General features: G+C 37.7%; 2 protein-coding genes across 4 annotated transcripts in view; both read left to right on the top strand.

Annotated features, from left to right (window-relative positions):
- The window catches only part of si:ch211-251b21.1 (uncharacterized protein LOC571720 homolog), a 12,184-nt gene extending 4,156 nt beyond the window's left edge, over window positions 1–8,028 (top strand). Inside the window, exons 4-9 of the mRNA XM_053236089.1 lie at window positions 667–893; window positions 1,043–1,140; window positions 1,335–1,552; window positions 1,673–1,892; window positions 2,945–3,189; window positions 7,993–8,028. Coding sequence (XP_053092064.1) covers window positions 667–893; window positions 1,043–1,140; window positions 1,335–1,552; window positions 1,673–1,892; window positions 2,945–3,189; window positions 7,993–8,028 — 1,044 coding nt within the window. The remainder of the gene's footprint in view (window positions 1–666; window positions 894–1,042; window positions 1,141–1,334; window positions 1,553–1,672; window positions 1,893–2,944; window positions 3,190–7,992) is intronic.
- Window positions 7,889–24,453, top strand: dpp9 (dipeptidyl-peptidase 9). 3 transcript variants are annotated; one of them, XM_053235947.1, is made up of 21 exons: window positions 7,889–8,074; window positions 11,178–11,268; window positions 11,359–11,597; window positions 11,955–12,067; window positions 14,094–14,267; window positions 14,354–14,525; window positions 14,760–14,870; window positions 15,032–15,160; window positions 15,835–15,896; window positions 16,340–16,440; window positions 16,554–16,731; window positions 17,812–17,971; window positions 18,071–18,150; window positions 18,251–18,403; window positions 19,876–20,011; window positions 20,178–20,323; window positions 20,467–20,613; window positions 20,790–20,942; window positions 21,218–21,360; window positions 22,660–22,771; window positions 23,745–24,453. In XM_053235947.1, exons 2-21 carry the CDS (start codon window positions 11,213–11,215, stop codon window positions 23,835–23,837), a joined length of 2,658 nt encoding a protein of 885 aa, XP_053091922.1. In that variant the 5' UTR covers window positions 7,889–8,074; window positions 11,178–11,212; the 3' UTR covers window positions 23,838–24,453. The 3 variants fall into 3 exon arrangements, with proteins under 3 accessions (XP_053091922.1, XP_034162305.1, XP_034162306.1); XM_034306414.2 differs by lacking the exon at window positions 7,889–8,074 and adding an exon at window positions 8,662–8,936; XM_034306415.2 differs by lacking the exon at window positions 7,889–8,074 and adding an exon at window positions 8,664–8,936 and having other exon boundaries at window positions 14,357–14,525.
- Window positions 24,454–24,480: the final 27 nt, after the last annotated feature.

Here is a 24,480-nt window from a genome sequence, read left to right as displayed (position 1 = left end):
GATAATAAGCCAAAATTTTGACATACTGCTGCTCCCAAAAATAAAGAATTTTTTTCCCTTTCAACCTGGCAAAAATGGGCTTCCATGCCTATTCTGCTTGATACCACAAAAATTCAAAATGATCCAGATTAAGATGCCAAAAATGATGCCTTTTTCTGTCTTTTTATTTTTGAAAGATATGCACTCTCAGAAATAAAGGTACCAAACTCTACTTTTCCTTTTCACTGGGGTGGTACCATCAAGGGGAAGTTTTTTTGTACCTTTAGTATGTATCTTGTACCTAGGAAAGTGTATGTGGTGTACCTTTAATTAGCTTTTAGAGTAGTGGTCCTTAAGGTCCAATTATGCAATTATGTACTTTAAATTATTTTTAAATAATTTTAAGTTAGTTTGATAATGTAATTATTTTCAAAAGTTTCCAGGTGAAATATACATACTAAAGGTACAAATCACATTCCCTTGATGGTAGCACCCCACTGACAAGAAGAAAAAAGTTTAGTACCTTCATTTCTGAGAGTGTGTGGCCCTGCTAGCCCATTCGTAGCAGCCACTCCTGATGCCAATTCTCCCAATGCTAATCCACTTCTATGCTGAAACGTTTGTAATGACCTTACAGTACATGCCCTGCTGTTCAAGTGCATATGTATGTGCATGTATTTTCATTAGGAAGCGGATCTGGCCATGGCTCCACTTACCCTCACCGCTGTTCGGGAGGAAGTTGTAGACATGACCAAACCATTCATGCAGACAGGCCTTAGTTTTGTCATGAGAAAGGACACTGCCTCAGATGATTCGCAGTACCTCAGCTTTTTAAACCTCTTCTCCAGTGAGATGTGGATCAGCCTGCTGGTTGCTTATCTGCTTACCTCCTTCTGTATCTTTTTGGTGGCTCGGTAAGATACACATCTTATCTTCAATCAGGCCATCAAACAGAGGACTTTATTAAAATAAGATATAGATTTGAGTAGAACTTGTTACTAAGAACAGTAGAATGTAGTGGGACTGGGAATGCATAATTTGTGTTTGGTGTGTTTTTATAAAGTATTAGCCCCTCTGAATGGAGCCAGCCACAGATGGAGGAAAATCACTTTACAATCTCACACAGCTTCTGGTACACTATTGGAGCGTTAACACTTCAAGGTGAACACACACATTTTTTTTTAACATAAAAGAGAATGTTTCCAGTGTATAACGAGTTTCTTTCCCTCAATAGTACATCTTTCGCACCACTAGTATGTATTATATACTAAACATGAATGTAGTGTGCCTGCAAACTGATATAAGCAAACAGTTAGACCCAAGTATCAATTTGTGTGTGTGTGTGTGTGTGTCAGGTGCTGGTCCACACCCCAAGTCCTTCTCAGGACGGGTTATTACTGCCATCTGGTGGTTGTTTTCATTAGTCGTCTTGGCCTGCTACTTCGCCAACCTCAGTTCTTGGTTGCACATGGACAACAAGCAGCTCTCAATTAAGAGCTTTGAAGACCTGGCGAACCAAAATGTCATTGAGTATGGGACACTTAAGGGCTCCTCCTCTCTTGCTTTCTTTAAGGTAAAGCAGAATGGCCAACATCCATGATTCTTCCTCATATCATCATATCATTTGCTTACATCTCACCCTACCACATATTAGTGAGATTCACTTTGATATGACACTCCTTTGTCCAAGCAGAACTCCAACAATCCTACCTACCGGCGCATCTTCGAAAACATGGAGAGAAAGCAGTCCTATGCCCAGACAATGGAAGAAGGCATCCGTATGGCTCAGGAGGGGAAATATGCCTTCATTGGAGAATCTGTGTCTCTGGACCTGGCTGTGACACGTTACTGCAACCTAAAGCGCTGTCCTGAGATCATTGGCATGAGAGGCTACAGCATTGCAGTTCCTTTGGGCAAGTACACATCAACCAAACACTCAGCATCACCATGGGACTGATGATCAACCCAGCTGGCCTGTCCCTAGTCCAATAGTTAGATGAACACCACACTGTTCCAGCCATCTTTACATTTTATTGATTTTATTGAAATTACAACTGTAATTATTTTCGAATTTTCAATATATTTCATCTTAGATTTAGATAATCAACAATTTAGATAATCAACAATTATCTAAATTAACCATATATATATATATATATATATATATATATATATATATATATATATATATATATATATTATTAAAAAAAAATAAAAAATACATGGACATATGGACACATGTATATGTATATATATATATATATATATATATATATATATATATATATATATATATATATATATACATGTGTCCATATGTCCATGTATTTTTTTATTTTTTATTTATTTTTTTTTAATTTGACCATGACTCCAGCCATTCTTTGTTTCACATTTACAAAAATAAGTCATTTTCACCATGTTGCTATCAGGTCAAAAATAAATTTTTGTGATATTAATGTAGTTTATCCTGGTGAGGTGGACCAGTGGGTCTGGTGCCAATCCCAGGAACACGATCCATCCATTGTTGGGAACCATGCACAGACACATTCATCCTGTGGGCAGTCCACTTACTAGCATGCTTTTTGGGTGGTGGGAAGAAACCAGAAAACCTGGAGGAAACCCATGCAGAAAACTACACAGGGAGAGCATGCACAGAAGCTTAATACAGACAACTCTACATAGTGTTGTAAAAATTTTAAATGGGTCCTTCTGCAACATCTAGAACATAAAGGTTAAAAATATTCTTTTCGACCATGCTGTGCAGTTCTATTCTTACCACAAACATTAAGCTTTACTGTCAGATGAATTACACACTCATTGGGATTGTTCCCTTCATATTCTCTTTAAAGTCTTCTCTCAATCATACTCTTACTCTTCCCTTCCAACACTTTTGATTATTCAACTGCAGCACTTTCCTTGCAGCTCAAACCTGCAGCTGAATTCGTATGTGTGTGTGTGTTCTAAGGCTTTCCCATGCTGAAAAACCTGAGTGTGGCCATCCTACAGCTAAGCGAGTCCGGAGAACTGGATTTTCTGCGTAATAAATGGTGGGCAAGCAGCTGCATGGCAGAAGACGCACAGGCCTCATCTCTGAAGCCCAGCAGCCTGAAGGGTGTCTTCCTGCTTTTGGCGCTTGGCTTAGGGCTGGGACTCGTTCTGGCCCTCATGGAGCTGACTGCCAAATCACGAAACATCGCTAACATACAGCAGGTGGGTGGGTTAAGATACATTAGCTATAGCATTAACATTATGTGATATCAGCATGAATAATGTTACAAAAAAAAAATGCAACTTTTGGTGCAATTTGGCCGTAGAAATACACAAAATAAAATTATTTCTACACTATTTTGATAATCTGTTCTTTTAAGAATATAGCAATAGTTTCCCTAAAGAAATAATTTAAGAGTCAAGGCAGTGATATATGCTAGTTAAAACCATGTTGTTGTTCTTCTTTTGGCTGCTCCCGTTAGGGGTCACCACAGCGGCTCATTGGTCCACATATTTGATTTGACACAATTTTTTTTTTTTTTAAACTCCGGATGCCCTTCCTGATGCAACCCTCCCCAGTTTTATCCAGACTTGGGAAGTGCACTGGAAGTGCACTGTCATGTCCAACCCCAGTGGCTGGGGTTGGTTCCCTGGCCAGGAATTGAACCCCTAACCGCAGTGGTGAGCGCGCTATGGCCTAACCACTAGTTCTCCAGGGACCCTGTGCTAGTTAAAACCATCCTCTTTGAAAATTCTTTGAAAAAGTTTGAGTAGATATTTAAATATATAAGTAGAACCACAATGTTGGACTGTGCAGTTCTCATACCATGTATTTTTTTAAACTATTGGATGCATTCATCCAAAAGTGACCAATTTCAGACATTAAAACTGAGTTTAATTGGTTTGTTATATATCGAAGAGTGTCAGAGAGCTGCACTGGATGTGCTTTTCCTGCATGTGAGTAATGTGTCACTGATTCTGAGAGTCTGCCCTGTGTTTTAAAGACATACAATTGCAGATAGGAAAAGGGGATGATATTATCCACATGCTTTTTTGGTTCATTAATTCTCCTCTAATAAGTCCCAGTACATGGCTCCATTCATTTTTCCTTCAGTGATATGTAATGCCCCAGTGTCGTTTGCAGAGAAGCAGCCACATATCTCGATGCTCTGACCTTCATAATTCACAGTGGGTGTGGTGTTCTTGGGATCATATGCACGACCCTTCTTTCTCCAAAAATGAAGACCTGAATTATTGCCAAAGAATTCTATTTTCTCAAGAGTTCTGATGGTCAAAATGGTCATATGAGTTTTGCTTGGGATGTTGGAAGGGAGATGTTTGTGCTGCAGTTCATTGCTTACTGCTCTTTGTGTAACTGTTGTTCCTGCTGCTTTCAGGTCTTCCTGCAACCCTTTTCGAGTGACTGCTGGCTTCTCTCTTACCTTCCTTGTTATTATTTTTCTGATAGTGCATAGTGGATAGTAACAAAGGAATCCATATGGCACTATATATATATATATATATATATATATATATATATATATATATATATATATATACATAGTATTAGTTCAATGCAAAATATCATGCAGATACAGGTCAAGAGCTTCAGTTAATGTTCACATCAAACATCAAAATGAAGAAAAAAATATTTGATCTCTGTGACTTTGATCTCTTTGACTTTGACTATGGTGTGTGTGTGTGTGTGTGTGTGTGTGCATGTGTGTGTTAATGTTTCAGGATCATGGTACTAAACTGTCTTCTTCTTCTTCATCTTTATTTGTGTCCTTTTTTCTTTTTTTTGTAGAAATCCTGTTGTTCCGTCTTGACTACTGAACTTGGTCAGCGGTTTGGAAAAAGGGAGGAGACTCAGGCAGAAACCTCTGAGAAATGCAAAGCTTAAATCCACTCAACATGATTAGAAAAGCATTTCTGTTCATACAATCAGCTTATTTTTCTGCTTCAAACAAAAGATCCATGCTTGCAATTTAGGAAGTGTTAGCTTTAAACTGCTCATGGAAAACCATTGCTATTTGCATTTATCATCATGACAACATTTTAATTTACTACACAGAGTTTAATTTGGACCATGAAAAGCACTTTTATGTTTATTGATAGGTTTTAGATTATAAAAGCTACAAGTCTTTCATTCATGAACTCATACTGACCTAACAGTAGATGTAGAATACATACACTAACTAAAGTTTGAACATTCTAGTTACAGGAGCTAAAGTGTTTGTTTGATTGTTTGTTTGTTTTCATAGTAGATGTCATCTAAAAAAAAAATAACATTTTGTTTCAAATGTATTAGGAATGAGAAAAGTGAAGGCCTGTATTGAATATAAGAATGTTTCATGACTTATTACTTTTATACTATAAGAAAATTCTGAGTAATAAATGCATGATTAAATATTGTTATAATTTCTCATTTATTTTACAAAAAATGGTATAATGTAAATAAGTGACATCTCTAAGAAGAAACTCACTTAACACTCTTATAATTGCATATCTTTCTTGTTATTCTCACTCTGGTTTCTTGTATGCTTTAAGATAAATAACTGAATACTAAGCTGAGACTTTTAAGTGTTAATCAGAATTTGATACCTACTCAAATCATTTAGTATTCCTTTAATACTAGCAACTTAGTGTGTTATTTTCACATTAGTCAGCAATAGAAGGCAATAGAAGTGTACTCGCAATTTCATTCACAGATACAGCAAAGTGGACAACTAGACACTCATCTGACAATGGCATTTTTATTCTAGGAAAGCATTTCATAAGCACATAGAGATTCATAAGCACAAATGTTCTCTGAACCACGGGACATAAACGTGAACTGAGTGTGAGTTTTGTGCCAAATGTATTTCTTTGACACAAGAACATCAGACACCTGAAAAATCAGATCCGTTTGTGCTTGTTCAGCACGCACATTTGAAAACAATAGGAAGAGTAGGGGTGTGAAGCAATGACACTATCTGCATCTGTTTAGGGCTCCAAACATCTATATTTGTATCTGTATTCGGATTTAAACCCAAAGTGGGTGTGGCATGTATTTTAATTCCACTCACCGAGTTATTTTTCCCAAATAAGTGTTTCTGTTTCCCAAAATGTAAACAAACTATTAGCCTGATTTAAAGCACAATGACCCTGACTAGGCAGTTACTTTGGCTAAATGAATGAACCCTGTAAATGCATGTTACTGAACGTGGTATTTCTTTGATGCTTCATATCTGATGGCTTGCTCTCACTCTCATGAAAGTGAAAACCTCCACCTCTACTCTCAACCAGATTCCCTGGCCTTTAAAATAAATAAATAAATAAATAGTGCACCTCCTATTTTTATCTGCATTTGTGTTTGTTTAATACTCATTATGTGTTCGTTCCAAATAATGTAGCTGCATCACAGCTCCAGAGTCTTCAGTTCTATCCTGAGCTTTAGATTAGTGTCTCTGTGGAGGTTTGCATGTTCTTACACAAGTGTGGGGAAATGGTCTTGCACAAGTTTGAGACTGCATGTAATATGAATCGTGCAAATGATATAATATGGAACATACAGTGTAGAGGAGGTAGTGATACAGAGGTATGATTGTAAGCATCACAGATGTTTAGCAAAAATGCAAATTATACAAGTATACAGTAAAGAAGTTCTAAATGAGCAGTATATTTGCAGTTGCATTAAGAGACTTCATGTAGTGAGGAAGGGAGAGCCACCATCATTTAACGCCTGCTGATAAGGATCCTAATGGCCTGAGAGAAGAAGCTATCTCTGAGCCAGAAGGAGTGTGCAGTGATGCATCAGAAGTGTTTGCCAGAGGGGAGTGGAGAGAACAGAGCATGAAGGGCAGTGAGAGGAGTCCATGAATATAGACTAGGCTCTTGCCCTGCATCTGTATGTGTAGAGTTGACTGAGATCTGTGTTAATAATTTTTTTAATGCAGTTCCCTCTGTTTTATGAAGGCTATGGTCACTGTGTTCATCCCAAAGTCTCCAAAAAAGGCCTTACTGTCCTTATTTATTTATTTATTTATTTTCCCTCAAGGATCCTGCTGGTGTTTAGAGAACAGGACATGGAGTCTGACAACCAAATACCCAGGATTATAAAGCTAAAATCATGTAATGTATAAAAAATGATCTTTTAAAAATAGTACTAGTAAATAAATGCTACAGTAAATAATATTTACCTTTAGGATGATGATGATATTATTATGATTATTATTATTATTATGATTATTATTATTATTATACACTGCTACTACTGCAATTATAAAGAGGGGAAATAATAAGCACAGTAGCAGATTCAACACTGAAACTGAAATATTTCTAAGTATTTTTCCCCCTAAAAATGTATTTACAATTACTGTAATACCGTGTTACTCCATGTCAAATATAAGGCACTTGTTTTTACTTATTAATAAATATCTATCGCCATCTAACGGTCATGTATTGTCACTTCTGTAGCGCATAGAAAAATTAAAATAAAAAAAAAAAGGTGAATAAATGAATGAATCTGTCTTCAACCATTGTGTCCATATATCCAGAAGCCCTAAACTGTAAATAAATAAATAAATAAATCTTTCCACAAACACTGAAAGTGAATCAGTCTAATGTAATTCTGATAGAACTGTGGTCACAGGTAAATCTGTCAGGTCACGTGACTGCGTCGTTAATTCTTGTATACTGCATAGTGCGTACTATTCTACACTCCTGCGAGGAACAGTATGCATTACACGGTACACACTTGTGCACTATACTCTTTGCAAGGATGTCAGACGCATCATGCAAACGCGGAAGTTATTCTCATTTTGCGGTGGTGTTCTTGATATAAGTTTTAAAAAAAATGTCATAGAAGCAGGCTTTAAAGCTTTTTTTTTTTTTTTGACACAATCTTTTTGCTGTTTTGATCCAGTCTTTGGAAATCACGCAAACAGGAAGTGTGATTTCGTAAACCCGTCCGCCCGGAAGTGAGGATGGTCTTGGATGTCCGTTCCTGTTTTCGTGAGCTCCTGTGCTTTGTGTTGTTCACAGGCTATGGAGACTGAAATTATCCGGAAAATCGCTTAAAGAACCAGCAGGTCACAGATGAGAGAGACTTTTTAAGGGTATCCCTGTAAGTAGCTCATTGAAGAATGACTGAGAGATAGTCCGACACCTAAGCAGTAATTTCACATTTTCACTTTTTTTTTTCCATTGGGGCCGACGAGAGCAAGCAGATCTATAAGGTTAATGTAGCTAACGTCCTGTACACCAGTCATTCATAAAGCCACAAACAGATCATCCGCTCAATCTGTTAAGAAAGAAAGCTTAGAAATGGGTGATTTTAGATCCGTGATCTTGGTTGATCATTGACTGGCTAGCTTTAACAATAGCACCCTGGTTTATTACAGTCACAGCCTGTTATTTCACTAACCTTATAGCTATGTAGCTAACATTAGCTCGCTTGTTAACTGTTATTGTTAGCTAGATATTGTGACTAGTCATGTGACTGTCATGATTACTGATAAAGGCGCTATGAATAAATTGTAAAAACATATCAAAGATGGCTGGACTAGCATTTTTTTTTTCTTTTCTTTGTATTCACAACTAACCAGTTACTCTTATGTTCTAGCTAGCTTGCTGTCGATATCATTATCTTAATACTAGTTCTAGTAACCTCTGTTTAATTAGTGTGCTATACGTTTACCTTTGTCTTTTTTGCTTTAACTGCGGTTTTAAGAAAGAAAAAAAAAACATAAAAAAAGCCCAACCACATCACTGCTTTTGTAGACAGTTACACCCTTTCGCCACTTAGCGTTGGGTTAGTTAGCTTATCCGGCTAGCCGGTTTAGCTTGCCTAGTCATTGCCGGTAGCTAGCTAGCACTAGTTTCCCAGCATTTAAATGTCAATTAGCAAAAACAACTGTCAAACATATGAGTGGTTTTACTTGCTGTTACTGAACGCACGCGACTGTCAATGGCAGGATTATATGTAGGTAGGTTGGACGGCTAAGCGTTAGCTAACCTTAAACAGCTAGTCTAACCAATATAGCTTGTCCACCTGTCTATTTTTTTTTTATTCTTTGCGTTGTTTAATTAGCCCTACACATAGTCTTGAATATTTCTGATATTATTTGATATATAGTTTACCTAAATTATATACATGCTAATACAATACTAATTTGCTGTTAAACCAATGAAACCAGTTTGACTAGCTTGCTAAATGGAGCCGGTGTGATAAAGTAGCGTTAGCAGTCCAGGTTTATTTAAAGTAACAAAACAGCATCTAAGATAATAAAATATTTATAAAATATTTGTTTTAAAAATATTACGCTTTTTTGTTTTTTGGTTATTTGTATCCTTATTTGTAACTGTAGCCTGGCCACAACACACACACACACACACACACACAGAGGCAGGTTTGTTGTAGTCGTCATGTGAAGCTCAGTTGGGAAAATCATGGTGAAACTTTTCAAATGATTGTAGGTTGTAAATGGTTGCAGTGGCTTTTGGTGTTGTAGTCATCATGACTTCATGGCTGAACATTCCCCATGTGTGTGATGTATTTGTAAGAGGAATCCTGAGGCCTCACTGATTGATTTGGTTGAATTACACTAACTGTGTTTTCACAGCTATTTCACAGAGCTGTACCTCTCAGAGTGGGGTCTGAGATGTATATCCAGTGGGTTTGTCATGTCCCTGATTGTATAGCTTTTTTAAATATCACATGACGCTGATGGAGATTACTATCAACTAGTATCAATGTTCTTATGATTATTATCAGGGATGCTCCGATGCTTTTTTTTTCTCAGATAAAGAATGAGTATAAGTGTTAGGGTAAGGTCATTAACTTGCATAATAACCAGTCAGAGGTGTGTGTTTATGTTGATTGCCTCTGTTTGCTGCTAGAAGTGAACAACTTGTGCTGAGTTTTATATTTAAAGGCGTTACGTACATGTACCACATTAATCTAAAAGTCAGAACTAAAAAACAAGTATAAACAAAGTTAATGTTAATCTGCCAGCTATATGAATAAAATTCTGAAATGTAATGTGTTTCAAATGCACATTTGGATGAGTGGAAAGTTCAGAAATTAAAAGGCTCTAATGGCTAGAATAAATTACTGGTGTTATTGTTCTTAAAATTAAATCTTAACTGTGATTATAAAGCGGGGAAAGTCCTTTAACCCCATGGAAGGGGTTCCTGGCTGCAGAAACACAGGTCATGGTTTTCTAGGAGAAGCATCTTACTTCCCATCTTATTTCCCAAGCTTTCTAGTTATAAGAGCAACCAACAGCCTTTCACCAGCATTAGATTTTAAAAAAGAAGAGTAGATTAATTTGGCCGATTGAAGGGTTGCAGGGTATATAATTTGTTAGTCGTATTACAATATATTGCCCTTGAAGTACTCCTACAGCAGCCATCTGCTATATACAAATACATCCTGCCTTAAATAATTAAATATTCATATAAAATATTGTGCTGTGAGCAACCTGCCAAACAGTGTGTTTTTAATAGCTGTTATACTACAGCGCTGTTGTGTTCTCAAATTTGATTGGTCAGAAAGTGTTGATTAGTTTTCGATAACAGCAGCTCTGAGAGTAGTGCCAGCTGCAATACAGATCACGTGTTTATACTAACCTGCTCATTCTCATTATTGAGTCTCCAGTGTCAGAGCTTTGTAAAAGTCTGTAAGGGAAAGTCTTGAGAACAGAGCGCTTTGCAGTTTCTCAGTGACATGACAAGTTGTGCTACTGCAGGAGTGCTGGTGTTTATAGTTGTGATAACATAAGTGATAACAGGAGGTAACTTGCCTTGTGAATGTTCCACAACATTAAATGTAACTACAAATGAGTAATATGGCATAAAAATTGTCAGCATTGGCAAATTGCTGTGGTATAAGAGGATTAAAACACTACGGGATGTGGCATTATTCAGAAACTGAAAATCAGGTGATAACAGCACGTTGTGCCACATCACACCTCCCCATTGTTGTGGTGTCTTCATTTTGTTCAATCCATGTGCTCCAGCTCTTAACAAGTGCCTGGATTCATCTAGATAAAACTCCTCAGCTTACATGCCACTGAAATTAAGGTTTTCATTTGACTCACCCTTGTATATTACTTATGCCATAGTGTTTGTTTAAGTTCTTCCACTGAAAGGGTCATAACTTTATTTTATTGTAATGTATTGTTCTGAGTGTTATTTATTCACATTGGTCTCTTACCTCTCTGCAGGTTGCCAGATCTTGTGGAGGCTCGTGTGCCGGTTAATGTATAGAGTAAAAAGGGTGAAACTTGAAGACGAAAACGAAGGAAGTTGGAAAAGGTATTTAAAAAAAAAAAACTTTACAAGAAGGTTTAAACTTTTTTTTTTTGCAAATTTAAACTGTAACTGACAGATTGTCCTTGTGTTTAGTTTTGCAGCTGTCAAGATGACCGCAGTAGATGACCTTTCAGACAGCACAGAAGTGGTGGAGATGGAAGATGTACCTTCACAGTTTTTTGTGGAAAAGCACTCGTGGGATGGCCTGCGCGAGATCATCCATGGAAGTCGGAAATACTCTGGAATGATCATCAACAAGGCTCCCCACGACTTCCAGTTTGTACAGAAAAATGACGAGTTGAGCCCTCATTCTCATCGGCTGTACTATCTTGGTAATGTTTCTCTTGAGAGAGAACGTGTGCGTAACTCAAAAATGCTAAAGGCATCCATCATTAATGTCAGCTTGCAGAGCCAGTTAGCGTTATTCAAATCACAGCATGCTAACAGGCCCTGTAGGAGTTACTCAGCGATGACTGCATGTTTGCTATAATTACTAATTTAAGGCAAGAGGCAGGGCTCAGTAACATTTATTGCCTGATTAAAAATCTTTTTTTTTTTTTAATCTAGTAATTCTGTAAAAATGTTAACTAATATCATTGTGACTGACTGTTTAATATCAAGATCACTACCACTGACTAACTACCATCATTCTACTCTATCTGTCCATTTTTTTTTTTTTTTTGGTTTAGGTATGCCGTATGGGAGCAGGGAAAACTCATTACTGTACTCTGAAATTCCAAAGAAGATCAGAAAAGAAGCCCTTCTGGTTTTATCCTGGAAACAGATGTTAGATCATTTTCAGGTAATTTACTTCCTGAAAGCTGCTGGAATCAACTTTTAAAAAACTCTTTGGCCTAATTGGATGTCCTCACTGAAGGAAGGTACAACAGTTAGACACTGCTGTTTTGGTTTGGTTTTTTTCCACAATCCGGGCTAAAGCAGGTTTGACCTGAATAGTTTGTGGTGCCACGACCAGAGACTTCTTGTTTCTGTAAGAAATAAGTTATGATAAATTATTTTCTAGTGTATTCACAAAATCGTCCTTCTTTATGATATGATATGCGTATGATCATGTCAGAAACCGTGAATATGCAAATTAGTCTGTGACATCATCTGGCATCAGATCGTTAAAAACAAGAGCAGAAAGTCATCAAAATGATCTTTGGCGTTTCTGTAGTCTTAAGTCTTACTGGTGAAATGTACATTTCAACAACGTAAAAAAATCATTATCATCCATAATTATATAGTAAATAGAGTAGTGTAAACAATAACAATAATGTTAATAGTCACAATTGCGCACACTGGAACCTCATACTAAAAAGTATATAATGTATAGGGGTATCGTGTCAGTATGTGATTTGTAACTGTGACTCAAACTGCTCAGATGTAGATATTTTATTAGCTTATCTGAATAATAGCCGCATTTGTGTGCAAGAGGCACAGAGAGTCTTGGGCAGGAAGGCTATTTAAAGACACCTGGATATCATCGCAGATTTTTTTATTGCATAAATTCATATCAACACTAAAACACACCAGATGCATTTTTAATCATTTTGGCCTGATTTATTTCAATGAAGTAAGGATTTGTTCATGATGGAAACTTACTTATATTTAAAAAAAATTAAGCTTTTATTAAAATAAGCTATGAATAAATAGCCATAAACCCAAATGACCTTTAGGTGAGGTTAGAGTATGGTTTAATTATTTATATGGTCTTAATCAGCTTCATTATAACAAACTCTGTAGTTGTCTGTGTTCACCTACATGTTAGCATTAATTTCAGTAAGAAAAAAGGCAAACCTCTTCATCCATCCTTTTCTCAGTGGAAACTCTGTGATCTTATTCAAGCTCTTCATTTTATATGCTCCCTTTATCAGACGTGAAGTTACCAAAAAAGGGTGTTTTATTCGCAACAAGCACTTCTAACTGAGCATCACTGAAACTCCTCTAGCTTTTCCTTCATTTCCGTTCTTCCATCTTTGAGTCTAACTTGATTAATGCTTTCTTTTTTTATCTCCACACCTACACAAATTAGGACATCATGTAAACTAGACGTATATGAGGGTAAACTGTAATTGTATCATATACATATTAAAAGTCAATCTAGGACAGTGGGCGGGAGCGTGTTTCCACACAGCCAAGGCTGATTCGTCAATTCCGCTAAAATTACACCTCATTTGGATGCCATATTACAGTAATGAATTGGACAAAGGTTTGTCTGGATGTCTTTTCCTCCACACAAATCTGTGCTTGGTCCTACGCAACTTGAATACGTGAATACGAACTATTGAGTGACTCAACCAAAACTGCTGCCCTGTCATACTGACAGACGTAGACTACAGCATGCATGCTGTTCTGTTGTTTTGCTATAACTGCATTGAGAAATAAGTCTTTTAATGATCGTTAAAATTCAATCGGTGTCCAACAGTAACAATATGATGTATGAACTGTTATATATCTTTTATTATTAAAAAATTAAACAGCATGATGTTAAAAATGTTTAAAAAAAAAAAAAAAAGGTTGGCATGAAGAAAATAAGAGGTTAATTAATTAGTTGGTTAATGGGGTCTTAAAAGTCACTTTATGTCCAGTATTACATTTTATAATTTTGTACTGAGTATGTTTAATTTTATTATTCTGAATAATCTTGCTTGCACACTCTACTTGTTGGATTGCTGCTGTAATCTGTGAATTTCTTTTTGGGATTAATAAATCGATCGATCTGCCTACCTACCTGTGTATCTATCAATCTATCTATCAATCAAAGAGGTTTGCCACACAACCAGAAATGAATAACTGCCTTTGTCATTCTATGCTTTTTTCCTCAGGCAACTCCCCAGCATGGTGTGTACTCGCGGGAGGAGGAGCTCCTTCGCGAGAGGAAGCGTCTCGGTGTGTTCGGCATCACATCCTACGACTACCATGCGCAAAGCGGCCTTTTCCTCTTCCAAGCTAGTAACAGCCTTTTCTATTGTCACGATGGTGGGCATAATGGCTTCATTGTGAGTCGACATGATTTTCTTCTCTCCCACTTCCCAGCATAATTTTTTTTTTAAATCATATAAATCAATAATTGCTTCCTGTTCAGCAGGCAGCACCCATGAAGCCTGTAGAGATTAAGACCCAGTGCTCAGGGATTCGCATGGACCCCAAGATCTGTCCTGGCGACCCCAGTTTTATCGCATTCATTAACAACAACGACCTGTGGGTGACTAATATTGAAACCAGAGAGGAGCGAAGGCTGACCTTTTGTCATAAAGGTGAGTTGGATGTTGTGCACCAGATACTCACGCACGTATACACATGCTTTTATGAAATCATCTAAAAGTGACAGGCATCAGCACCATGCAAATGACATTCCAAGAGTTTTCATTTTATTTGAACTGAGCGTACTCATCCTCCCAGTCATCCATAACCACTCCATGGTGTTCATATACGTATTATAATAATAAAGTCTGTTCTCATAAATTGCTTTTATTTTATTTTTGGTTTAGGCTTGAATAATGTAAAGGACGACCCAAAGTCAGCCGGTGTCGCGACCTTTGTGATTCAGGAGGAGTTTGATCGCTTTACTGGTTACTGGTGGTGTCCAGCCGTTTCTGAAGGTTTGTTCAATAATTCACTTTCACAAAGTGTTCAAAGAAGGTGCAGACATGCTTCAGTTTTCCCTCTTTCCCAGTCTCTTTTTAAAACGTGAACACGTGTTTATTAAATGTAAAGGCTTTCAGGAAGACAAGTTAGCATGATCTCTCCGTACTTGGTTTAGATGCAGATGGAGGTAAGACCGTGCAGTTGCTGTATGAGGAGGTGGATGAGTCTGAGGTAGAGATCATTCACGTACCTTCCCCGGCACTGGAGGAACGCAAAGCAGATGTCTATAGATACCCCCGCACTGGTAATTCTATCTTTCATACACCAAACATTAGAGAGGAATACAGACTGTTTAACACAATCAACACTGTATAATGTGTATTAGGTCCAATTTCTAATTATTTGAACTGTGCCACTTTTTTTTTCCACACAGAAATCGACAAGAAAACTTTGTCTGTTGTCCACTTTATAGACAGTTTGCATCATATCAGACTTTTTTTCAGGAAAAAAAATACATTTTAAAATATTTCTATAAATGCCTGAGATGGACACTGCCATACTACAGTGTCAGTGTTGGCTGGGGAACATCGTAGCCAAGCAGTAGATAAACGTCACACAGCAAGGGAGCCATACGTAATTGGACTATTGGTTCTTTGCTTGTTTTTCAGATAGTGTAGTGTACTCATGGCAGGTCTTTGAGCGATAGTTTTATGATACGGTGAGATTGTTTGATTATTCCAGGGAATCACTTGTCCAGTACACTGCACAAAATTTTAAGTGAGATACTCTGCAGCACTACTTATTGACTGAGGGATGGGGATTGGCACACTACAATAGGTTTTTTTGTTCCTCTAATCACATACTTTGTTTTCAAATAACTCATGAAGCTGCATTTACTGTCCTGTTTGTACTGACTTGAATTTGTATTATTGTTATGATGCACTGATTTCTTGTTTTGTTTTTTCTTTCTAATTTTAGGGAGTAAAAACCCTCAAATCAGTTTAAAACTGGTAGAGATTCGAACTGATGCGAATGGCGAGGTAAGTATCGAGTGCCCTTGTTTGTTCCATGACAGCTTAAACATGGGGTTTCATTTATCCACAGTGCACACACACAGTTTTATGTTCTAAGATGTTTTGGCACACTCCATAGCAAAAGCCACAAGCATTACTATGAACGGGCTAGTGGGCTATTTAAAGGGAAGTTATTACCATATATTGGGGGAGTGTGACTGTGCACAAGCGCAGCAAATTACAATGTGTGGGATTTATCATCGTCCATCGCATACAGCTGTGTGTATGCACGTGTTCTGAATTTCGTTATGCGTACTGGCTGTTCTTATTCAAATTTAGAACATGTTCTGCGCACACTTTCACAAATGAAATCCCTGGTCTTGTACGAGAAAGGAATACGAAGAGAGAATTAAAACTGTATTAAACTGTCTTACGTGTTCTGTTGTTTTTTTTTTTTTTTTGGTTCTCAGATTGTGAGCACACAAAACAAGGAGCTTGTTCTGCCTTTCAATACTCTTTTTCCTGGGGCTGAGTACATTGCACGGGCTGGCTGGACAAGAGATGGCAAATAGTATGTTGCCAACACACATTTTTCGTGTACTAAAATTATAACATGGCCAGTATGGCGTTCCTTTAATTGTCTGTTTTGACATATGAACTGAATTCTGATTTGTCTCATGGCAGCGCGTGGGCAGTGTTGCTGGATCGCAGTCAGCAGAAGCTGCAGCTGGTTTTACTGCCTCCTGCTCTGTTTCTGTCTGTGAGCCCGGAGGAGCCACAGTGGGAAGAGCATGTGGCAGCCATGCCTGAAGGAGTACAGCCCTATATCATTTACGAGGAGGTGACGGATATCTGGATCAATGTAAGCACATTTATGTTTGAGTGGTAATATGGGTAGGTTTTGTTTCACTAATGCTGAACATAGAGGATATTTAATAGTTTATATGGCGCACACAGCCATTTTTATACAGTCTCTCAAAATGTGTTACTGCATAAGTTGATGCAAAACAGAGATCACCGATGGTTTAAAGTTGATTTCAACATGTGCCATAGTGCTGATGTTCTCCACGTTTGGACCAGACGATGTCATTGCTAATAAAGTAAGCCATCACAGGGCTAAAAACAGATGGCATTTTTATATCCCATAAAAAATTCTCAGACTTTGCTATAAAATAAGACGACTTAATTTGCTCCATTCAAAATGGTATTTTAATGAGCATATCAGATACTGTGCCTTTCCTTATAAAGTTTTTGTACAGTTCTTAAAAATTCAAACTTTGGTTCTTTTTCGTCCAAGATTCACTCTTGCTTCAGCTGATAATCTCAACTGGATCAACTGTCATGTGCTCATCCCACGACTCTTATTCACAACATCCTTTCAGCACACTTAGTACTTTCTAACTTTACAGTATACAGTTGTACTGATTTATAATCACATGATCCAGTGTCATCAAGCATCTTTCTCTCATGGGTTCTTCCTTATGTCATCTCGGGGGGGGGTTTTCTCACCACTGTCGCCTCTTCCTTGCTCATTAGGGATCTAAATGTTCATTAGATTTCTGGAAAGGTGCTTTGTGACAGTATCCATTGTTAAAGTGCTATACAAATAAAATGGAACTGAATATTCACTTCTAGTATTTCAGAACAGCTTGGTTAAGGAATGATGTGTCTGATTATGTGTCTGTCAGTAAGGTGTTATTAGGGTTTGTAGTGTTGACTCGAATGCTAAAGAAGTTGGCAGATGTGAGTCATTCTAAGAGGACATTCTGTGGGCAGCAGCTGTTAAGTATATAAGTCACAGAAGATGTTTTGGTGAAAAACAGGGAACCCTGCTTTGCTGCTACACCGCTGGAGTTGTATAAATCTTATTTATACATGCATGTAAAATCTGTCACACCTGGAAATAACTTTTTTTGTTTGTTTGTTTGTTTATTGAAAACAGGTCCACGATATATTCTATCCTTTCGTTCAAACCAGTAATGATGAGATCACCTTCCTGTGGGTGAATGAGTCAAAAACAGGCTTTTGCCATTTGTACAGAGTAACAAGCCTTCTCCAGCCAGGTTGCCACCAGTGGAGTAGAGACTACAGTCCCTCTGAAGGTAAAATTCACAATCACATATGCTTACATTTGCACACTTTTGAAGTTAAAAATTATTTTTTTTAACTAGCTACAACATGATTAATTTTTATTCCCCTAGATGATTTCAAATGTCAAATAAAAGAAGAGTTGACTGTAACCAGTGGAGAGTGGGAGGTGCTAGCTAGACATGGGTCAAAGGTATTTGACAATATTTGAACAGCTACTTGAATAATTGTTTCTCGTGCTTTAGCTTGTACTCCTGTTTTAATTTCTTCTTTCCTTTTTTTTTTTTTTTAAGATCTGGGTAAATGAAGAGACAAAGTTGGTGTACTTCCAAGGCACCAAAGACACGCCCCTGGAACATCATTTATACGTAGTAAGCTACGAATCTCCAGGAGAGATTGTCCGACTGACCAAGCCAGGCTTCTCACACAGCTGTTCGGTTAGCCAGGTAAGTTTAACTAGGTGCTAAGCATCCAGTAGCACTGTGCAACAATTGTGTATTAATATGTCAGGTTTTTAACCAATAAGCCCACAGCATATAAAAAATGGAAACTGTATTGTTTTTGCAGATGTTATTAATAATAATTTACATTGTACACTGGATTTTATCTTATTGTTTTTGTCACCTTTTTATAAATAAACAGTAGACCTGCCAACCTTTTATGCATTTTGTGTAGAAATGTTAACATCAGAGAACGCAGCTATATGTTATCACTCAACAATACACAAGAAGAGTAGTTTTTTTTCCCTCCGAATAAAAACCGTAGATAAGCCAATCAACATGTCAAGCTGGAATTGCGTGAGAGTTTTGATAAACAATATTAACTGACCCTCTGGAACCTGGAAGTCCTGCCTCCTTCCACCATCTCACATCAGTAGGAGGTCATCTAGTCTCTCGTTTCCTCTCGTGGGTTTTCTTCTTTTTTTTTTTTCGCTTCAGAGAAGCACTCTTGCTTTCTCGGAAGGTAAATGGAGAACGTTTTGCATTCATTAATGTGAAATAAACTCCATCAATGTATGCTTGCCTTGGATAATATTAGACAAGTATATAGTTAACATGGCTTAATTATAGTTATTAGGGATTATTAGGGAAAACATTTGACCTTAAGTGTCATTTATTGGGGGGCGAAAGAGGAGAAGAAAAAAAAAAAAAAAAACAGGCCTACAAAAAGTGCCAAATCTAACATTTTATAATATCAGAAAAGCATGAGAGGTTGTGCGTTACAGTGATTATTACAGGTGAGGAGGTTTTAGTGGCCACTGCCTGTTGTGGCTTATTGCTTTAATTCTTAACTTGTAACAGAGATTTCAGAAGAACATTTCTGTTCAGGAACAGTTTGGGGTGATGACATTTTCGGGTTGTGTTTTAGCTCCTAGAAAATAACATTTGTTTGTGGTTTTCACTTTTGTTCATTGAACTGGTTTGGAGCCTGAGCTACAATGCCAGTAACTGGTTCACCCTGTCAACATCAAACAGCTCAAACCATCTAGTTTGTTTTGGCATGGTAAATAGAAAAAAAAAAAAAAAAAAACAACAGAGCAAAAGAATACAAACTGAATATTTCTATTCAGTTTCTATTAGTTTTTGTGGCAATGTGAGAGCTAATAATAGCGATAGTCTAAATATAGCTTTAGTTCACTACAAGCAGGCGTGTCCTTTGTTTTTGAGTTCGTGCCATTTAACTTGAGCACAAATTCACATTATTGATGCAAGTCAGCTGCTCAGTCTGTGGCATGCAAGAATGAATAAGATCAGACTGATCTAATGAGTGGTGAAATGTCAAGTTTAATCCACATGTTCCTTCACCTTCACTTAATACCATGAGACGTTTGGAAGCTAGATGACTAAAACGCCGTCACAAATATGAAAATGTCTTTCCACATAATTAATCTTATCCCTCTCCATGTTTTTTATTGCAGAACTTCGACATGTTCATCAGCCACTATAGCAATGTGAGCACCCCTCCCTGTGTTCATGTCTACAAGCTGGTTGGTTCCGACAGCGACCCTTTACACAAAGAGCCCGAGTTTTGGGCCAGCATGATGGAGGCAGCAGGTACAGGGGATGGGGAGGGAAGAGTAGATTTTGCTGTCATAAATTGTGTGTGGGTTGTTTTTTTTTTTTTTTTTTACTTGAAAATCCCTTCCAACAGCATTAAACAGATCAATATTAGGGTCGAACTCTTTCTTTAGTTTAAGGGTTTTTTTCTTTATTTTTTCAGGTTGCCCAGCGGATTACGTTCCTCCCGAGATATTTAGTTTTCCAGCAAAGTCTGGTTTTGAGCTATACGGAATGTTGTACAAACCACACAACTTGAAGCCAGGCAAAAAACACCCTGCAATCCTGTTTGTGTATGGTGGCCCTCAGGTTGGTTTGCTCTTATGCAATTTTTAAGGTGCAGTTTGTCATTTTTAATAATAAGGTGTCATTTAAAAATGTCAGAAAAACTGTGATTCACAATATTTAGTGGATGTTGGAAGATTCTGAGGAAAATGGTTTGCTTTTCTCAGGTGCAGTTAGTGAACAACTCCTACAAGGGGGTGAAGTATTTGCGTCTGAACACTTTAGCATCTCTAGGTTATGCGGTGGTCGTTATTGACGGAAGAGGCTCGTGCCAGAGGGGGCTAAAGTTCGAGGGTGCTTTAAAAAACAAAATGGTATGTACGAATGCCTGTATTCTCTTGAAGAGAAATTTGAAGCCATATGCTAATATATGTGACGATAAATGTTTTGATGGTAATCGTTGTTTTTTCCATCACTTGTTGGAGCTATCAGCCCATGTCATGTGAGGGAATAAAAACACATCTGACCGTTGTCTCACTTCTGTCTTCAGGGCCAGGTGGAGATCGAGGACCAAGTGGAGGGTCTTCAGTATGTAGCTGACAAGTACAAATTTATAGACTTAAGTCGCGTGGCAATTCACGGCTGGTCTTACGGAGGATTCCTGTCCCTCATGGGCCTCATTCGCCGACCTAATGTGTTCAAGGTGAGAGTCGTGTCCAGCCTTCTGCAGCCCATGGAATGCTTCCTGTTATTAAAGCCAAACTTCAGCCAGAAATGTTAGTGATGCTAATATTGAAGTAAAAAGCTAGTTAATGTTAGTTAAGTATCAGTTAAAATTTTGTAAATGATATCATTCCCCCGATTCCATGTTAATTCCATGTTAGTCATGTCAGAGTTTTCAGGAAGCATAAAATGTCAGTGTTGTTTAGGATTTGGGATTGCACAAGCACAAGCTACTCAGAAGTGTTGTTCGTTTAGGTGGCGATAGCTGGAGCTCCAGTGACGGTGTGGATGGCGTATGACACCGGCTACACAGAGCGCTACATGGATGTGCCTGAAAACAACCAGCAGGGCTATGAAGCAGGTTCTGTGGCTCTGCATGTGGACAAGCTTCCAAATGAGTGAGTTCTGATAATAAAAGCAGCACTTCACCCCTGCAGTCTTTCACCTTTACAATAAAGATGAGAATGTACCAACTTCCAAACCTAATCTCTAAGCATCTATAGCAGATAAGAATTTTAACATTTATTCCTGTACTGAGAACAAAAAACTTACAATGGGGATAGTCAACAATTTTTTTTAAACTTGACCATGTAAAGCAAATTCAAAACTACAACCATTAACGACAAAGGTCTTAGGATGAGAGAGATGTGACAAAGTTTCACCAAGGTCGTTTCATCTAGAAGAAGAAGAAGCCTTTATTTGTGACACATACCTTACAGCACAGTGAAATTCTTTTCTTCGCATATCCCAGCTTGTTAGGAAGTCAGAGCGCAGGGTCAGCCAGGATACAGCACCCCTGGAGCAGAGAAGGTTAAGGGCTCGCAGTGGCAGCTTGGCAGTGCTGGAACTTGAACCCCGACCTTTTGATCAGTAACACAGAGCCTTAACCTTTGAGCCCCCACTGCCCTGGAGCAATGCAGTAAAAAGCAATTTAATTTTTAAAAAATATGCTCTTCATAGTGCTATGTTTGGCTGTATCGGTAAGATACGCTACTTGGGTGCTAAACAAAATGGGAGCTAACTTTTCCCACCCACCAATTAGTTCTCCCCTTATTATATACCAACCAACCACATCTTTTCAAACTGCTGCTCATGCTGCGTCATAGGGCAGTGTAACACAGTCAGAGGAAAGTGCTATCCGCCCCCTTATGCATACATGAGCACACAAACGCCCATGATTGGCTAGTGTCACTGTGATTGATAGAGGAGGGAGAGTAGGCCATACCTACCACCCAAAGAGCACGGTCTGTTTTATTTTATTTTTTTCCCTTTTTCCTTTTCTTTCCCCGGCTGTGGCATTGTCGGGAGAGTGTTGCACTACTCGGGAGTCCAGAATAAATAACACCTGCAAATAAATAATTTTATGGAAACCTTTGATATTTTTACTTAAACAAGTTAACTGACTTGTTCAACAACTGCCCTTCAAAAATAAGTGAGTTTGGAGTCAACTGGTGTTCTTTTCTCTATACAGGAAAACATTGAAATTCTTGTCTGAAGAATTCTGGAGTATTCCTTTACCTAGTGTTTGAGGCAAAAGGATTTTCAGCTGCATTAGTAATGTAATATATGATATGAAGTCAATCCAGAAGCTTGAAGCCACCTAATTTAAAGGCCATTAAATGCTTTGTTACTGAATAAAAGCAGATTTACTTCCATACCCAGAAATTTTAACAGTAATGGTTTTATTTCCTTAACAGGCCAAACCGATTACTAATCTTACATGGGTTCCTCGACGAGAACGTGCACTTTTTCCACACCAACTTCCTGGTGTCTCAGCTTATCCGTGCAGGGAAGCCATATCAGTTACAGGTTTGCTCACTTCATTTATTTTATTTATTGTATGTTGTATCTTTTCACGAAAGCTGAATGGTAAATTTTGCTCAGCATGTTTTGTTCTGGGACTAGTTTTTAAATATTCTTGTCTTTATATATTTAAAAAAAAACTGCACCTGAAATGAGTGTTTATCAAGCCAATAGTTTGCATTATACCACTGTGCTCTTGAATTCTGGATTCAGAATGGTCGAAGGTGTTGATTAATTTCCTGTAACAGCAGTACTGATAGTAGTGCTGGCTGTAATTCAAATCACAGGTTTATTTTATTGCGCTCGTTCAGATACGTTCTTGTTTCTATAGTAACGTTTCACTCACAGTGACTTGTATGGCGGTCAAACTACATAAAGAAAGGCTAATAAATGGATTTTTATAAATGTTATTTAATAATATTTAATAATATATAATGTGAATTAAATTATACAGTTGATATGAGGTTTTCTTTAATATTTATGGAAGGAGATTCAAGTATCAGTCAAACTGCGTATTTGTTTTATTAATATCGAGAGTGATGTAAACAGGAGCTGGTGAGGGAACATCTGTTTGTAGTTGCTATAGCGTAAGCGATAACATTATCTAAATTGTTCTGTGGGCATTCTATGACATTAAATGTAACTATAATTGGATAAAACATTGTGTGTCATTCATTAATAAATTAAAAATTGGAATTGTTGGCAAAATTACTGTGATATTAGGGGGAAAATCATGCTGTTATTGGAAAATAATGAATGGTAACATTAACTCCTTTGTTGATTATTATTCTATAACAGCACACTAATTACCCCTAACTGTTACCTTCTCACTTGTTTCAGACAGTGTAGTGTATAGATTTGTGCTTCTCATACAAGTGATTTTATTGCTGAAGCTTTGTGCCAATAGCAGTGTTCAGTATGTGTTGTGTCCTGGATCAAACTTCTTGTTTAATCAGTTCCTTAAACTTGCCTTTCTCAGATCTATCCCAACGAGAGGCACAGCATCCGCTGCCCGGAGTCCGGTGAGCACTACGAGATCATGCTGCTACACTTCCTCCAGCAACATCTCTGATAAGAGCTGCAATTTGCTGGGACAGTCTCCAGTCTCCGCCCACTTGTGTTCAACTAATCACAGTCCAACAACTTCGAACAGCTATGAAATAACAGCTGAGGGCGGAACTCTTTTCCCTAAATTTTCATTCATCCATTTTCCTTCTGGAAACTCTGTCCCAGGAACAGATTTTTCCCAAAATTTGAGCATGTCAGCAGTTTTAGCAGATTTGAAGACAATGTTTGAGGGCAAGGGGTGACAACACTCCAACAAAAGGAGCCCTGTAGCTCATGAACCTCTGAGCAACTTTTTTGATTTTGCAGTTTTGTGCCACATCTAGGTAATATATCTTCCCTCCCTTCAGTCCCCTTCTAAAATTGAAGAAGTTGCCAAATTTTTTTTATTTCTTCCTAGTGGCCTAACAGACTTCATACTTTTTTCTCCCCTCACATATGGAGAAACCTCTTATCTCCTGGTTAACACATCATTTTAACTTAAAGCTCTTCTGTTCTACAAATACAATTGTGGTTATGTGCAACCTGGATTATGATGTGGCTCTTGCGTAAAGAAACCTCACACTACTACCTGCGATTCGTATTTTAAGTGTGTATTATTAAAGGAACATATTTTTTATGAATTCCAACTCTTTTTATAAGTGGTGTGA

The sequence above is a fragment of the Pangasianodon hypophthalmus genome, chromosome 8, assembly GCF_027358585.1.
Source record: "Pangasianodon hypophthalmus isolate fPanHyp1 chromosome 8, fPanHyp1.pri, whole genome shotgun sequence".
In the NCBI taxonomy this organism is placed as follows: Eukaryota; Metazoa; Chordata; class Actinopteri; order Siluriformes; family Pangasiidae; genus Pangasianodon; species Pangasianodon hypophthalmus.
The sequence above is the reverse complement of the archived record's forward strand: the minus strand, read 5'-3'. Positions and strand labels throughout refer to the sequence as shown.

Coding starts and splice junctions, on each gene's coding strand:
- dpp9 (XM_034306414.2), top strand. Junction 15,161..15,834: donor CTATAGATACCCCCGCACTG/GTAATTCTATCT, acceptor TTCTAATTTTAG/GGAGTAAAAACCCTCAAATC. Junction 16,732..17,811: donor TGACGGATATCTGGATCAAT/GTAAGCACATTT, acceptor TATTGAAAACAG/GTCCACGATATATTCTATCC.